The sequence below is a fragment of the Zea mays genome, chromosome 4, assembly GCF_902167145.1.
Source record: "Zea mays cultivar B73 chromosome 4, Zm-B73-REFERENCE-NAM-5.0, whole genome shotgun sequence".
In the NCBI taxonomy this organism is placed as follows: Eukaryota; Viridiplantae; Streptophyta; class Magnoliopsida; order Poales; family Poaceae; genus Zea; species Zea mays.
The window spans coordinates 113,199,285-113,216,581 of record NC_050099.1 but is presented as its reverse complement, the minus strand read 5'-3'; the positions used below and the strand labels follow the sequence as shown (position 1 = coordinate 113,216,581).

General features: G+C 55.5%; 1 protein-coding gene across 1 annotated transcript; it reads left to right on the top strand.

Annotated features, from left to right (window-relative positions):
- Nucleotides 1-5,123: 5,123 nt before the first annotated feature.
- LOC100216896 (40S ribosomal protein S14) lies at nt 5,124-7,875 on the top strand. The gene is made up of 6 exons (NM_001143283.1): nt 5,124-5,158; nt 5,267-5,389; nt 5,481-5,526; nt 6,713-6,798; nt 6,870-6,999; nt 7,545-7,875. The coding sequence occupies exons 1-6, from the start codon at nt 5,156-5,158 to the stop codon at nt 7,610-7,612; spliced, it is 456 nt and encodes a 151-aa protein (NP_001136755.1). The 5' UTR covers nt 5,124-5,155; the 3' UTR covers nt 7,613-7,875.
- Nucleotides 7,876-17,297: the final 9,422 nt, after the last annotated feature.

The window sequence follows — 17,297 nt, the reverse complement described above, 5'->3', positions numbered from 1 at the left end:
TGGAACTCCGGCGCCAGGGATGGCTTGGCCCTCCATTGCTTCAATTCGAGTCTGGGCCCGTCGCTCGGCAGGGCGAGGCGGTCGTTAGCCTCGGCGCTGATGATCACCCAGTCGCCGCGCTAGTTTTCCCACCTCGTGCCACCGAAGGTGGGGATGTAGGCGCCGACTGAATCCGGCCTTGTCTAGAAGTAGTAGGCGTCGAGGTGGTCCTTAGCCTTTCTAGACTTCACCAACACGAAGAAATGGCGGAAGAGGGAGGTGCAGTGCGCCACCCCCACGAACATCACGCACAGGTGGGCGAAGATGGCTGCCTGGAGGATGGAGTGGGGCGTGAGGTGCTAAAGCTGGAGGCCGAGCTCCTCCAGCAGCAGTAGGAAGAAAGGCGAGATCGGCAGCGCCAACCCGCAAGAGAGGTAGGAAACAAAGAGCACGAACTCCCCGGCGGTGAGATCGTCGAGGGGAGTGGCGCCGGCGCGGATCCTTCCAGAGAACGCCGGCGCGCTCCATCTAAGCAGGTTGCACACCAGGTTGAGTGCCCCCTCGGACTAGAAACGCTCGGGATGAACTAGTGAGGCCATGGCGACTACGACGGTGGAAAGCGGAAGAGCGCGAATGCAAAGGGGCACAGAGAGCTCGAAGGCGAAAGGGCGTAACAGCTGGGAGAGAATGTGAAAGCATAACTGCTGCACGCGTGGTGAATCCCTTTTCAAGGCAGACTCTCCCACTCGCGCCCCGAGATGCCGCAGAAAATCTCGCCCGACGCGCACCAAAGCAACCCAGCCTATGACACGGGGGCCCGGGTCCACAAGTCATACAGCTGGTGTGCTGGTCTCCGAGTGCGGAGAAGGCAAACCGCCACGCGAGGAGCGAACCGCCGCTCGTGGTAGTGCGCCTCTTCATCTTCGCCGAAAACAACGGCCCAGTCTATGACACGGGGGCCCAGGCCCACAAGTCATACTCCTTGGGTGTCGGTTCCTGGGTGCAGAAAGAGCGAACCGCCGCTCACGCCAGTATTGCGCCTCCTCAGGGTCACCGCAGAAGACAGAGAAGGTGATTTTTTAAACCAATGCAGCGGTATCGAGGCGCCTCGCGCGTGGCCCGGCGAAACCATCAGGCGTGGGGGTCGCGGGTCAGTCAGCCGCGGGGACAGACATGGCAGTTGTCGTGACCGAAGGCGGATTGCGCGGTGATTACGTCAGCAAATGCAAGGAAGCGGCACACCAATCGCCAATCAAGCTTTGGCCCCACCTGCAGGCTCGTATCCTCCCCTGAGGTGGGCCCGGGGGCCACTGTCGGTACCCTGAAACAGGGGTACCCCTTACTACAGTATGAAGACGTGATACCCACGCAGCTATCTCTAGTCGCGTGGTAAACAGCGCCCGGCCCCACCACGTGGATGGCTCCGAGGCCGCCACGTGGCCAGAGAAGATGATTTACTACAAGGTATCAAAGTGGGTCCGGACCCCCATGGGAAAGTGTTGCACCCCTGTATATATAGACCGGACCTTCGGGTAAGGTCCAGGACCTCCACGGGCGCAAACTGGACCCCTAGTATGGGTTTCGAACCCCTATGTGTGGGGTCCGGGCCACTCACAACAGGGTCCCGAGATTCTGGGACAAAGAATACCCAGACCTTAATCAAGGTTAGGCGGGGGTCCAGAGCCGACACGTGTCCGGACCACACCTTATACGCTTTTGCTCCCCGCTCAGGCGGAGCCCCGATGCTGCCACGTGGCATGGCCTACTGCACGTGACATAAGCTAATGGGCGGAGCCTGACGTAAGGCCTCTGGGTCGTGCGACCTCTGCATTTATTGCGGATAAGGCGTGTCGCCTGTCCATTCCACTAGTAGGCGATGTGCCGCCTCGGCATTTAATGAGCCCTATCCATTCCACTAGCACGCGATGTGCCGCCTCAGCATTTAATGAGCCCTGTCCACTCCGCTGGCTGACGGTGACCGGACCATCCCGCAGGCGGCATGCCTGTCCATTCCATTGGCAGGCGGCACATCCATACCACCGCATGTACTACACTCATCATGACTCGCACGTTACTGAGGAAGCAGCGTGGCATATCAATACTATATGGACTACGGACATTATGGCGCTCGGAGATCACCCTGGCGTTATAGGCATTAGTTACTTCCTTCCATTTTGCCCCTGAGCCCACATGTCGGGGCTCAGTATCCTTGTATGTGCCTCCCTTGAGCTATAAAAGGGAAGGCACACAACGTTATAAGGCACACTCACTTAGACCCAACTTAGACTCTCACACACTCAAGCTTTCAAGCTCACAGATTCAATACAACACACAATGAAGTAGGGTATTACGCTCCGGCAGCCTGAACCACTCTAAAACCCTTGTGTGTTCTTGTGTTCACTCGTGTCGTTGATCATCTAGCAAACAGTCAAAATGCTTAGGCCCCTCCTCATCTTAGGATTTAGGGCGGGTGCGTTCCGCCACCCGGCCGGAGAATTTCCTCTCCGACAGAACTGTTTACCATTCCTTGATTACCTATTTTATTAAAAGATTTTCTGATGCTTAGTCTTGCTTTAGAAAAACAAAAGGTTTTGTTTAACACCAAAGATGATGCTTCAGATGGACTGGTATGTTTTCAAAAATAAAACTTGATGGTGGATCCATCAGGGCCGTGATGGGTTCAACATCGGACAAGATGTACCTCTGCCAGGTACCAAACTTTGGGAGTATAAATGATAAAGACGAGACCGGGCGGGTGACTTGCCCGAGAAGGAAGTCTCCATGTAGTGTCTCCGTCTGAGTCGATTAAGGACCGTATCAATGTGGGCCTGCTGACCGAGGACCCTTTAACTAGTCACATGCCTCGTCATGGGTAAGCTTTGCCTCGGACATACTAATACCAGAAAGGCCAACACACAATGGGAGTGGAGAGATGGCGAGAGTAGCGTGTACCCTCCGTGGCAAGAGGCTGGACGGTGGTGTATTTGTGCTCTCGGTTGGCGTGAACCCGGTCTGGTCTTAAGAAACCCAGTGGCGAGTTGACATATGCAAGGGTTAAATGCTACATATGTCGTGTGATTGGAGATCCCCAGCTGGGTATTAATCGATTCGGATCGCCGTTACTTCTCGAATATGAAGACTTGGTCACTGACTTACACGTAGCATTCCAGTAAACTTAAGGGTTGATAAAAGACGGCTAGTGCAGGTCAAGTGCTTGAACTAGGGTAGAAAGAACTCTAGTTGCAGGTAATGACTCAACTTGATAATAAAACTGGATTTTAAGGATCCACTGTTAGTAAGCATTTCTGCAAATAGAGTCTTTGAACCTTGAATAGCCTTACCTTGACTCCCTCAAGCCAGCATATCCTTGAGAGACTTTTCTTTTGACGGGTAAGACTTGCGAAAGTACACTTCGTACTCAGGATTTTTGAACCCATGTTGTTGTAGGTGAGGAAACAACAGACTTTTGCTGTTTTTGTTCAAAGGTGGTACCCAAGGATGAGCCCCAGCAGTGAAGTCGGTCGCGGGAGGATGTTGGCCTCCCACTTTAAAAACAATGAACTTTTATGCGGGAGGGTGTTTTGTCTCCCGGGTCTGTAATAATAATACTTTATGCACTCATAGTACCCTAGTATTGCAATAATAATAATACTCTCTTTCTATAATTGAATGAATATAAATTAAGTTATTGTAATTTGCTTCCGCTTATTCTTTCCTCCGATGTGATGTAATATCTGCGTGACGGGTGAAGCGCTCTTGTGCGAAATGATGAAGATACAGTACCGAACTTGTCGAGTGATTATGTGCATCTACATGATTGTCTAAGATCCTTAGGACAAGGACAACTGTAGGTGGGCCTAATACCTTGGGAGGTTCCGTCACATCCGGTATGCACTGGACATGTCTGGTGCACCAGGCGAGCAATAGATCTTGGCCCATGCCAACGGTCGGCTATGCGATTAGCACCGGTCACCTCAGCAGGCAATGTTTGGGAAAGGTCACCAGACAGTCTGGTGCACCCGCAGATAGAAGGCAACGAGGGCCTTCCAAATGGGACTTCAACGGCTCCTAGGCCCCTTGAGGCTATAAAAGGGACCCTTAGGCGCATGGAGCAGTACACCAAGCATACTTTGAGCACACTACAACTCAGAGACTTTGTGACCACGCCTTCGAAGTGTTCTAGAGAGATTTAAGCGCATTTTCTGAGTTGTTGAACTGCCATTTTTTTGTTGCGCTATCTTCTTGCATTTGTGCATGTTGTTGCATCGTTGTGCTCTTGTGTGTGTATTCTATTCTGTCCCTTACTCCTGTTTTGATTGTGATAACTTGTGTAAGGCGTGAGAGACTCTAACTTGTGGAGGTTTCTCATAACCGGGATATTGTGAAACATAAGAAAGAACCTTGGTATTCAAGTTTGATCTTTGGATCAATTGAGAGGGGTTTGATTGCAATTCTCGTCCATTGGGACGCCACAACATGGAGGAGGCAATCATATTACGCTTGACGGAACCACGAGATACAAAGTGTCGTGTCTCTTGTGCCATTTACTTCTTTGTAATTTCTATCTCTTCATCGTTCCAATTATTCACTTGCGATATTGCTCTAAGTTTAAATTAAATCTTAATAGAGCAATCAAGTGAAAGGAAAATCTCTCTTTTCTCTATTCTCAAACTTGGTTTTCATTTTTTTCTAACTCACATTTTAGAACAAGTTTGTGTGGTTTGAGTTAAATTTTGTAGGATCACCTATTCACGCCCCTCTAGGTGCTCAGTCATCCGAGAGTTGGTCATCCGGTCCGTCTTGCAGAGTTAGTAGGCGGAGTGGGACGTTTTAAAGGGCCTATTTCGGGTACCCGCAACCTAAGTACTCGACAAGTACTCTATTTTCTATTTGTCGTATTTTAGTTTAAAAATAAACAGCGGACAATAAATATTCGAGAATAAAGATAGTATTATTGAAAAAAAGAAGATAGAATATTTAAGAGTCGCTATAATATTATTGAATAAATAAAAATTTGACTAGACATGATTAGAAAACTATCTACAAAAGGCCCATGGCCACGCATGGCCCAAAAGGCCCATGGCCACGCATGATCAACTGCTACTTATAGAGGCAGCGTACCCTCTTCCGCCGCTGTCCTCCCTAGCAAACCTAACGTACCCTCTTCCGCGCCGCCATGGTATGTAGCTTTGCCATCTCTACCTTTGCGTCCTCTATCAGATTTCAAAGCGAGCTCGTCATGACCGCTGTATTGCTGTTTTTGCGCCGATGGTCCGATGCTGTGCAGTCTGGGAGGAAGAAGACGCGGGAGCCCAAGGAGGAGAACGTGACGCTTGGCCCCGCTGTCCGCGAGGGAGAACACGTCTTTGGCGTTGCGCACATCTTCGCCTCCTTCAACGACACTTTCATCGTAAGACGCAGCAATCCCCGATTCGATTCCCATCCAATTCTGGGCTAAGGATAAGATCGAAACTTATGTGTATTTTTGTGTGGTGTTGCAGCATGTGACGGATCTGTCTGGAAGGGAGACGCTCGTCCGCATCACTGGTACTTAACTGTCTCACGTTACTTTTGCAAGTCCCTATGCTACTGAGATTATTGTCTGATTGCATGACATTGATATTGCTGGGTATTGACTACCATTGCAACGACAATGGTAATGTTGGTTTGCTTATTTACTATCATAGGCGCTTTCCTTGTAAAGAGATGTAGCTGTAGCTGATCTATGGTACTGAGGTTACTCTTCGATTGTGATGACATTATTTTTGCATATGCTTATTTGTGCTATTGGTTATTGACTGGTTCTTTCTTTGTAAATAGATGTAGCTGTAATTGATGAATATGCTGCTTAGTTTATCTGGTCGAGCTTGCCATTCACTTATTCATTTTTTTCAGTTGCATAGTTCCCCTGGATATGATCTCTAATACCACATTCGATGGACTTGGTGCTCTAGCTTGGTTTATTTGTAATAGAAGGAATGCTATAATGCAATGTTTTGTTTGGTATTGATGGCTAGTTGTCTTTCTCAAGCACAGCCCTTAAGATTGCCTCCCATCATTCACTTGGGGGTGTTTCGAGTCATAGCTGTGCAAGATTGATAATGAGTGTCCAGAGAGTTTTTCTCTGGATCCTCTTTCTTCCTGTTTGTCTTAGGTGTCTTCATTTTGCTGATGTGTATCCTGTTGTGTTTGCTTAGTCTTAGTCAGTTGCTTTTTGCGCTGATTTTACTGAGTCATTCCTGCTGGGTACCATCAGTAAACTGAATGGAGTTGCCTATATCATGGAAGTGAACATGATTTCTGTTTATTGTGTTGTATCAACTGTTTATTTGTTTAGTTGTGTGCAATCCAGTTGCACTTTGTTTTACCAGTTACTTTAGGCTTCTATAATCTGGCGCTGTATCAAATATCAAATCAATTGAGAATAATATCTAACTGCAGATTTGCTGTCATTGTAGAATATTTGCTCTGACAGCTGAACGTATGGCTACTGTTAGATAGCCAACCTGTCACGGTGTCACCTGTTGTGATTTAGTTTATATAGATGCACATAATATGCCATTTGTTCTGTTATGAGCTTTCAGACAGCTATTTATTGTTTTTATACCAGTTTGAGTTAGATTCAAGCTAATGTATTGTTTTGTCTACCGGACTCTTTTAAGTTGCAAGTTTTTTTCCTAAGCACCCAGGACTTTCTTTTTACGAGAATTTGACAATTTTTTGCACTGTCTAGGTGGCATGAAGGTTAAAGCTGATCGTGATGAGTCCTCGCCTTATGCTGCTATGCTTGCCTCACAGGATGTCGCGCAAAGATGCAAGGTATTGTCTTACTGTGGAAAATTACATTTGTTATCGGTAAGTTAGTTCAGTTTCTTATTTTCTCTTTGCAGGAGCTTGGAATTACTGCATTGCACATTAAGCTCCGTGCTACTGGTGGAAACAAGACCAAAACCCCTGGCCCTGGTGCTCAGTCTGCTCTTAGAGCTCTTGCTCGATCTGGCATGAAGATAGGCCGTATTGGTAAGCATGCTGACATATGAATTTTCCCTTTTGCATCTCTCGTTTATCTGTGCTAGATTTAAAAAGGTCCATATGTCTTCTGCTGTATATTATGCAGAACCAAGCTAAGTATTGCCTTAGTCTTGCCTAGTATTTTGGGGCTAATGGGTAAACCTGTACATGCCATGCTTGGCAAGGGACAAAGCTTCGGCTTGAGCAGCTATGGATAAGTTAAAATATTATCTGGCTATTGTTCTATAGTCTGGCCAACTGGCTGTTGGCATCATTGAACCAAACCCAGAGGGAGCCATGACTGTAGTCCTCAAGTTAAAATAAATTCGCTGATTTTAGATATCATACATGAACTGTTGAATGTACTGTGCATATACTTGTTTGAAAAAAAGGCTTTATGACAAATGAAACTTTACCATGGTTGCTAGAAATATTTATAAGAATGTAGTTATCTTGCTTTGGGAAGTTATGGCATCAAAATTTACCGTGGTTTCTAGAAGTATTGGTAGAATGTTGTATTTCTCTTGCATAACCTGGGATTTCATTGTGTACAGAGGATGTTACTCCAGTCCCCACAGACAGCACACGCAGAAAGGGTGGTAGAAGAGGAAGGAGGCTGTAATTTCGAGTCCTGACGTGGTGCCCTGTCAGATGTAGCAGTTCAAGTCTGTCTGCATCTAATATACTGAGTTATTAGGTTTTGTATCGATTGAAGTTTTGAGTGAACTCTTGAATGCTTACCAATACTCATTCTTGACATGGCATACAACATAGCAGCACAATTACAAGAGGCCCTACTGACTGTTTGTCTGTGTTTGATCGGTACTGGGGAGCGGTGTCAACCTATGGTTTCGGGTGACCCTAACAATGGACAGCATGTTCCTGACTTCCTATGGCTTTAATCTGAACTAGCTACATCTGAACTAGCTTGTCTCTATAGATTACAGCTGTAATGGTCCGAACAACTAGGTTTAATTTGAAGCAATCAGCCCGTGGTTTAACCAAAGGTTTTCAATGTCTACTAGTTGAGTGCCCGTGCGTTGCAACGGTAATATATAATACCAGTATACTATGATAACTTATATATAAAATGTATGTTATATTATTATGAGAAAATGTTTCATAATCAATTTGTGATCCTAGCCATACATAAATTTTGTTAATTTAATCTAGTTGTTTCACCACTACATTGCAACCAACAGTATCATGCAGACTTCGATATATGCTACGATTTGTATGGTCTCATCATTTGAGAGCACGTTTCACACATGCTGGAAGAAATTTCCTCGTACATCGTTAGTCATCAGACACGTACCACCATACGCTCTTGTTTAAACAAAAAGGTAAGTGTGTGTTTGCGAAGAGAATTAAAGGCAGGTCGGCACAAAAGCTACCCTGACGGTGGCGAGGATGACGAACTGGTCACTATGTCGATCCTCCTCTATGTCACCTCCGACGCTAAGATGACGCCACAATCCTCGATATAGTAGTCGTCGAACGCGCGCGACATGACGAGTACCGATGACTCTTGGTTGAGCTACCAAACGAAGTGCACACCGGGCTCATCAGCGACTCCACTACTGTCGGGGACCATGATTAGGGGTACCCTCAAGTCTCCTAATTCTCAGCTGGTAACCCCCATCAGCATAAAGCTGCAAAAGTCTGATGGGTGCGTTTAAGTCAGGGATCGGTCCATTCGAGGGACTCGATCACGCCTCGCCCGAGCCTAGCCTCGGACAAGGGCAGCCGACCCCGGAGGATCTCCGTCTCGCCCGAGGCTCCCCTCCAGCGACGAACATATTTCCGGCTCGCCCGAGGCCCTGTCTTCACCAAGAAGCAACCCTGACCAAATCGCCGCGCCGACCGACCAAATCGCAGGAGCATTTAATGCAAAGGTGGCCTGACACCTTTATCCTGACGCGCGCCCTTCAGTCGACAGAGCCGAAGTGACCGCCGTCACTTCGCCGCTCCACTGACCGGCCTGACAGAAAGACAGCGCCGCCTGCGCCGCTCGGACTGCAGTGCCACTTGACAGAGTGAAGCTGACAGGCAGTCAGGCCCGGCCGCAGGCACCAAAGGAAGCTCCGCTTCGCCCGACCCAGGGCTCGGACTCGGGCTCAGCCCCTGAAGACGGCGAACTCCGCTCCGCCCGACCTAGGGCTCGGACTCGGGCTAAGCCCCGAAAGACGGCGAACTCCGCTCCGCCCGACCCAGGGCTCGGACTCGGGCTCAACCCCTGAAGACGGCGAACTCCGCTCCGCCCGACCCAGGGCTCGGACTCGGGCTAAGCTCCGGAAGATGGCGAACTCCGCTCCGCCCGACCCGGGGCTCGGACTCGGGCTAAGCCCCGGAAGACGGCGAACTCCGCTCCGCCCGACCCAGGGCTCGGACTCGGGCTAAGCCCCGGAAGACGGCGAACTCCGCTCTGCCCGACCCAGGGCTCGGACTTGGGCTCAGCCCCAGAAGACGACGAACTCCGCTTCGCCCGACCCTAGGGCTCGGGCTCAGCCCTGGCCTCAGCTGACGGTCTCCGCCTCGCCCGACCCAGGGGCTCGGACTCGACCACGGCCACGGAAGACAGACTCGACCTCGACCTCGGAGGAGCCTCCACATCGCCCAACCTAGGGCGCGGGCCGGCCACGTCAACAGGAGGCGCCATCATTACCCTACCTCGAGCTGACTCGGGCTACGGGGGACAAGACCGGCGTCCCATCTGGCTCGCTCCGCCAGATAGACGATGATGGCGCCCCGCACGCTCCCTGACGACGGCAGCTCTCCGCCCCCTTACGGAAGCACGAGCACATCAGCAAGGACTCGACAGCATCGACAGCTGTACTTCCGCCAGGCTCCAGCGCTCCTCCGACGGCCACGACATCACACGAACCGGGTGCCAAAACCTCTCCGGCTGCCACGACGGCGTGTACTTAGGGCGCTAGCTCTCCTCCGCTAGACACGTAGCACTCTGCTACACCCCCCATTGTACACCTGGATCCTCTCCTTACGCCTATAAAAGGAAGGACCAGGGCCCTCTTACAGAGGGTTGGCCGCGCGGGGACGAGGACGAGACAGGCGCTCGCGTGAGGCCGCTCGCTCCCTTTCCCGCGTGGACGCTTGTAACCCCCTACTGCAAGCGCACCCGACCTGGGCGTAGGACGAACACGAAGGCCGTGGGATTTCCACCTCTCTCACGCCCGTCTCCGGCCACCTCACTTCCCCCCTTCGTGTTCGGCCTCGCGCCGACCCATCTGGGCTGGGGCACGCGGCGACATTCACTCGTCGGCCCACGGACCCCCCGGTCTCGAAACGCCGACAGTTGGCGCGCCAGGTAGGGGCCTGCTGCGTGTTGACGAACAGCTTCCCGTCAAGTTCCAGATGGGCAGACTCCAGCAACCTCTCCAACCCGGGACGGTGCTCCGTTTCGGGAGTCTTGAGTTCATGTCCCTCGACGGCAGCGGCGACATGATACTCCTTCCACCGCCGTGCGACAGCGACAATGGCGGCCGACAGCCCGCCCGCCGGTGGCGGAATCGACGACGTCTTCCCCGCGTGGTGGAAGAACAACATTCGAGCTCACCCCGTCCTCTCCCCCGCCGACGGAGGGGGAGGCGGGGTAACCAAGGCCAAGCAAGAGGCAGCGCCTCGTCGGCTGTCGAGCGAGTCGACGGCGCCAGCGCCCCAACGGGGGGCACGTCGGGCATCGACCTCGCGTTTGAGACGAGGACGAGCGCCGTCTCCCCGCAACGCGCCGATTCCGAGCAAACGGACGACGCCAGCACGCTCGCGAAAGGCTTGCTGGACGTCACCCTCGTACCTGAGACGACGGTGCGGTCAGTCCCCGACGTGACTTCATCACCGCCCGTCGACCAAGTGGTACCGACCGATTCCCATCTCACGCCCCCTAGATTCAGCCTCGACCCGCCAAGCGACTTCGCTTTGGCGGGCGCTCTCATAGAGGCGAGTCCAAACCCTCTGGGGTTTCGTATGCGGTCACCTTGGGACCGGCTGACGGACATCTCGACCTACGGGCCCTCTGGGTCCGAGGAAGACGACGTGCCCGACTTCTGTTGGGATTTATCTGGACTTGGCAACCCCAGTGCCATGCGGGACTTCATGACCGCATGCGACTACTGCCTTTCCGACTGTTCCGACGGTAGCCGCAGCCTCAGCGACGAGGACTGCGGCCCAAGCCGCGAATGTTTCCACGTCGATCTAGGGGGTCCCTCCGAAGGCAACCATCTCGGCATGCCAGAGGACGGTGATCTCCCTAGGACGGTGCCTCGCGTTGACATCCCACGGGAGCTAGCTGTGGTCCCCGTTCAGGCGGGGGGCCATGACCCACAGCTCGAGCAAATCCGCGGGGTGCAGGCCAGGCTCGACGAGGGAGCAGGAGCGCTTGAGCCGATCCGCCGGGACGTCGGGCAGGAATGGGCGGGCCAACCTTCGGCCGGAGAAATGCGTCATCTACCCCAGGGCTTCCAGCACCGCATCGCCGACGATGTCAGGATGAGGCTGCCACCCGCTTCTAGTGGGGTCGGCCAGAACCTGGCTGCAGCAGCAATGCTCCTCCGTGCGATGCCAGAGCCATCAACCACCGAGGGGCGGCGAATCCAGGGAGAGCTCAAGAATCTCCTGGAAGGCGCCGCGGTCCGACGGGCCGAGAGCTCCGCCTCCCGAAGGCAGGGGTACCCCTCGGAACATCATGCCGCGACTTCCCGATTCATGCGGGAAGCCTCGGTCCACACCGGGCGCACGCGCAACATAGCGCCTGCAGCCCCGGGTCGCCTCAGCAACGAGCACCATCACCGCGACCGTCGGGCCCACCTCGACGAGAGGGTGCGCCGAGGCTACCACCCCAGGCGTGGGGGGCGCTACGACAGCGGGGAGGATCGGAGTCCCTCGCCCGAACCACCCGGTCCGCAGGCTTTCAGCCGGGCCGTACGACGGGCGCCATTCCTGACCCGGTTCCGACCCCCGACTACCATCACAAAGTACTCGGGGGAGACGAGACCGGAGCTGTGGCTCGCGGACTACCCGCTGGCCTGCCAACTGGGTGGAACGGACGATGACAACCTCATCATCCGCAACCTCCCCCTGTTCCTCTCCGACACCGCTCGCGCCTGGTTGGAGCACCTGCCTCCGGGGCAGATCTCCAACTGGGACGACCTGATCCAAGCCTTCGCCGGCAATTTCCAGGGCACGTACGTGCGCCCTGGGAATTCCTGGGACCTCCGAAGCTGCCGACAACAGCCGGGAGAGTCTCTCCGGGACTACATCCGGCGATTCTCGAAGCAGCGCACCGAGCTGCCCAACATCACCGACTTGGATGTCATCGGTGCGTTCCTCGCCGGCACCACCTGCCACGACCTGGTGAGCAAGCTGGGTTGCAAGACCCCCACCCGGGCGAGCGAGCTGATGGACATCGCCACCAAGTTCGCCTCTGGCCAGGAGGCGGTCGAGGCTATCTTCCGGAAGGACAAGCAGCCCCAGGGCCGCCCACCGGAAGATGCCCCCGAGGCGTCAACTCAGAGCGGCGCCAAGAAGAAGTCGCAAGCGAAACGCGACGCCGCCGACGCGGACCTTGTCGCCGCTGCCGAGTACAAGAACCCTCGGAAACCCCCCGGAGGTGCCAACCTCTTCGACAAGATGCTCAAGGAGCCGTGCCCCTATCACCAGGGGCCCGTCAAGCACACCCTTGAGGAGTGCGTCATGCTTCGGCGCCACTTCCACAGGGCCGGGCCACCCGCGGAGGGTGGCATGGCCCGCGACGAAGACAAGAAGGAAGATCACCAGGCAGGAGAGTTCCCCGAGGTCCGCGACTGCTTCATGATCTACGGTGGGCAAGCGGCGAATGCCTCGGCTCGGCACCGCAAGCAAGAGCGTCGGGAGGTATGTTCGGTGAAGGTGGCGGCGCCAGTCTACCTAGACTGGTCCGATAAGCCCATCACCTTCGACCAAGCCGACCACCCCGACCACGTGCCGAGCCCGGGAAAATACCCGCTCGTTGTCTACCCCGTCATCGGCGACGTCAGGCTCACCAAGGTCCTCATGGACGGAGGCAGCAACCTCAACATTATCTACGCCGAGACCCTCGGGCTCCTGCGTGTCGATCTGTCCTCGGTCCGGGCAGGCGCTGCGCCTTTCCATGGGATCATCCCCGGGAAGCGCGTCCATCCCCTCGGACAACTCGACCTTCCCGTCTGCTTCGGAACACCCTCCAACTTCCGAAGGGAGATCCTGACGTTCGAGGTGGTCGGGTTCCGAGGAACCTACCACGCGTTACTGGGAAGGCCATGCTACGCGAAGTTCATGGCCATCCCCAACTACACCTACCTCAAGCTCAAGATGCCGGGCCCCAACGGGGTCATCACCGTCGGCCCCACGTACAAACACGCGTTCGAATGCGACGTGGAGTGCGTGGAGTACGCCGAGGCCCTCGCCGAGTCCGAGGCCCTCATCGTCGACCTGGAAAGCCTCTCTAAGGAGGTGCCAGACGTGAAGCGTCATGCCGGCAACTTCGAGCCAGCGGAGACGGTTAAGTCCGTCCCCCTCGACCCCAGCAGCGACGCCTCCAAGCAAGTCCGGATCGGCGCCGAGCTCGATCCCAAATAGGAAGCAGTGCTCGTCGACTTTCTCCGCGCGAACGCCGACGTCTTCGCGTGGAGTCCCTCGGACATGCCCGGCATACCGAGGGATGTCGCCGAGCACTCGCTGGACATCCGAGCCAGAGCCCGACCCGTCAAGCAGCCTCTGCGCCGATTCGACGAAGAGAAGCGCAGAGCCATAGGCGAGGAGATCCACAAGCTAATGGTGGCAGGGTTCATCAAAGAGGTATTCCATCCCGAGTGGCTTGCCAACCCTGTGCTTGTGAGAAAGAAAGGAGGGAAATGGCGGATGTGTGTAGACTACACTGGTCTAAACAAAGCATGTCCGAAGGTTCCCTACCCTCTGCCTTGCATCGATCAAATCGTGGATTCCACTGCTGGGTGCGAAACCCTGTCTTTCCTCGATGCCTACTCAGGGTATCACCAAATCAGGATGAAGGAGTCCGACCAGCTCGCGACTTCTTTCATCACACCCTTCGGCATGTACTGCTATGTCACCATGCCGTTCGGCTTGAGGAATGCGGGCGCGACGTACCAGCGGTGCATGAACCATGTGTTCGGCGAACACATTGGCCGGACGGTCGAGGCATATGTCGATGACATCGTAGTCAAGACGAGGAAAGCCTTCGACCTCCTTCCCGACCTTGAAGTGACATTCCGATGTCTCAAGGCGAAAGGCGTGAAGTTCAATCCCGAAAAGTGTGTCTTCGGGGTACCCCGAGGCATGCTCTTGGGGTTCATCGTCTCCGAGCGGGACATCGAAGCCAACCCAGAGAAGATCGCAGCCGTCACCAGCATGGGGCCATCAAGGACTTGAAAGGCGTACAGAGAGTCATGGGATGTTTTGCGGCCCTGAGCCGTTTCATCCCGCACCTCGGCGAAAGAGGCCTGCCTCTGTACCGCCTCGGGGCGAATAACGGTTCCCTCGGAAGCCTTCTCCCGAGACCTGCATCAACCCTCCGTCAAGATCGACGACACGCCCGAGCCCGAGGCACCCTCGGCCCAGCTCGAGGTACCCTTGGCTCGGTCCGAGGTACCCACGGTTCGGCCCGAGGTACCCTCGGCCCCCGAGGGTGAGGCACTGCGCGTCGAGGAGGAGCGAAGCGGGGTCACGCCTAATCGAAACTGGCAGACCCCGTACCTGCAATATCTCCACTGAGGAGAGCTACCCCTCGACCGAGCCAAAGCTCGGCGGTTGGCGCGGCGCGCCAAGTCGTTCGTCTTGCTGGGAGACAGGAAGGAGCTCCACCACCGCAGCCCCTCAGACTTCCTCCAGTGATGCATTTCCATCGCCAAAGGCCAGGAGCCCCTACGAGAGGTACACTCAGGGGCTTGGGACCATCGCGCAGCACCCCGAGCCCTTGTTGGAGACACCCGGGGGCTACACGCACCCCTAGGAAGGGCCGCTTGTCATCGCCAAAGTTCTGAAGCCCGGAACAAACGAACTGGCCGACAGTCAAGGCGAGGTCTGCACCAACACTTCGAACGTCTAACAACTACGTCGCCTCTACCCTTAAGATGCTTTCAAGTTGTTCGCTTACTTCGCCCCCACGCAAGATTTAGTCATCAAGGAAGGGTCAGCCTTGCCTCGGCAGAGCCCGACCCTCCCTCGGGGGCTAAAAAGGGGGGAACCCCTCTGCGTCAAAATTTTCAATCGAAAAGGCTTTTGCGTTCCCCCGGCTATGTCGGAAGCAGGACCCCAAGGAGCGAACGCAGGTGCATGTAAGTGGCAGGGCTGACTGAGCCGAGGGACTCCTACGCCTCTGGGTTACGGACACCTCACTCGTCACCCACCACGAAAAGTGACTCCTACTTGGGGAAGCCACCCTGCTACTGACAGGCGGGGCCGGACACGCAAAATGAAAGGGAAAGGAGCACGACTTTATGCAACGGTAATAAAGTGTTCAGGCCTCAGCGGCCACAGAAAGACACACGTGCATCCAACAAAAACTGCTCCGACAGAGTTAGGCGTCGCCCGGGGAAGGAGCCGCGCCTTCGGCTTCGTCCCCGCCCACGGCAAAGTCCATCCCGGCTTCGGACGACGGCGCAGGCGGGAGGATCTCTGCCTCGAAGGTGGTCGCCAGCACTGCGCTCGGACCCGCGGTGGCCGCATCGAGCCTCTGGACTTCTGCCAGGGCAGCTTCATCTTCGTCAGGAAGGCAATACCCCTCGCTGACCCGCTCCAGGTCCACGACGTAGTGGGAAGCGAGCACGGCGAAGGCCCGCCTGACGCCGTGGTGTAGCGCCTCGCGGAGTCTGCCGCGCACATGATCGCCCAAGGCCTGCAGGCGACTTTGAGGGGAGCTTCCTGAGGGGACGTCGCCGAAGCCAAGGACCCGACAGAAGTCCGAGACGGCCTCGGACATGGCCGCGTGGTCGGCCTCCCTCTGCTCGGCCGCCCCGGCAAGCGCCTCGGCAAGCACCTTGGCGGACTCATCAAGGGCGGGCTCGAGCTCTGCGAACAGCCAGAACGAAAGATCTCAAACACAAGCGGAGGAAACAAGCTGAAATGAAAACCGAAAATGGCCAGGGCGTACCTCCGGCTCGGGCATGCTGCTCTGAGGCTGCGACCTGGGCTACGGCTAGGTCGGCTGCAAGGGCTCCAGCCCGGCTTTCGGCCTCGGCGGCCCGGCCCTGAGATTGGTCCCGCTCATTGACAAACTGGTCGAACTGCGACTGCTGTCGTCGCACTTCTGCGCGTGCCGCTGCCGCCTCGGCCCTCAGATCGGTGCAGAGCAACCGAAGGTCCGCCACCTTGGCGCCCTGCTGAGAGAGGCGCGCAGTAGCCCCGGCGAGCGAGGTCCTCAGGGATCACAGCGAGCCCCAGACGTCGACCTCGTGGCGGATGAACGACGACTTGGCGGCGCTCAGATCCGTCAGATCCTGAGGGAAGGAAGCGGGGCGTCACAAAAGACACCTTGGTCACAAAAAAGGGGTATGCCTGAAACCGTTACCTGGAGGATTTTGGGGACGTCCCTGCAGAAAACCTCCAGCGACGACCGGAGCGACCCCACCGTTGCTTCGGCACACTCGCGGAGCTCGTCCCAGGACTGCTCCCGCTCATCGTCGAGAACGAAGAAGGGATCCGAGGCCTCACGGGTCCGGAACCGGAGCAACTGGCGCCGACCCTCGGAGCTCCGCCGCACAGCGACAAGGCTGCCGCTCGGCGGGACGGATCGCGTCTCCACGCCCCCCTCCTCCGAGGCACCGAGCGCCGACGCCTCGGCCATCTCAGTGTCGGCAGCAACAGGTCGCTCCCCGACTGGGACGACAGCGACTTCAGTAGCAACAGGTGCCAGCACCGCCGGCACGTCTGGTGAGACCAGGGCCACGTCCGCGTCAGCCGCCTCCTCTAGCACGATGGCCGCCTCGGCAGAAGAGCCAACCTCGGGAACTCGCTCCACGGCGACTGGTGCCGCCTGAGCCCCCTGCTGTGGAGCGCCTTGCGAGAAGGTCAGCTGAACGGCAAGGCCCGGAGCGGCGCCGGCTGCAGAAGCCGACGCCGTCTTAAGGGCCTTTCGGGGAGCCAGATCGGTCAGGCCATGGCTTCGCTTGCTGAGGGGGAAAGAAAAATCGCGGTCGGGACATACGAATGAAAAGCCAGGACGAAGACGTTCCAAGATACTTACCCGCTCCAGGCCATGATCAACCGTGCCTGAGGGGAGGTCTCTCGGATCTCGACCCCCGAAGGCGCCGCCGAGGTCC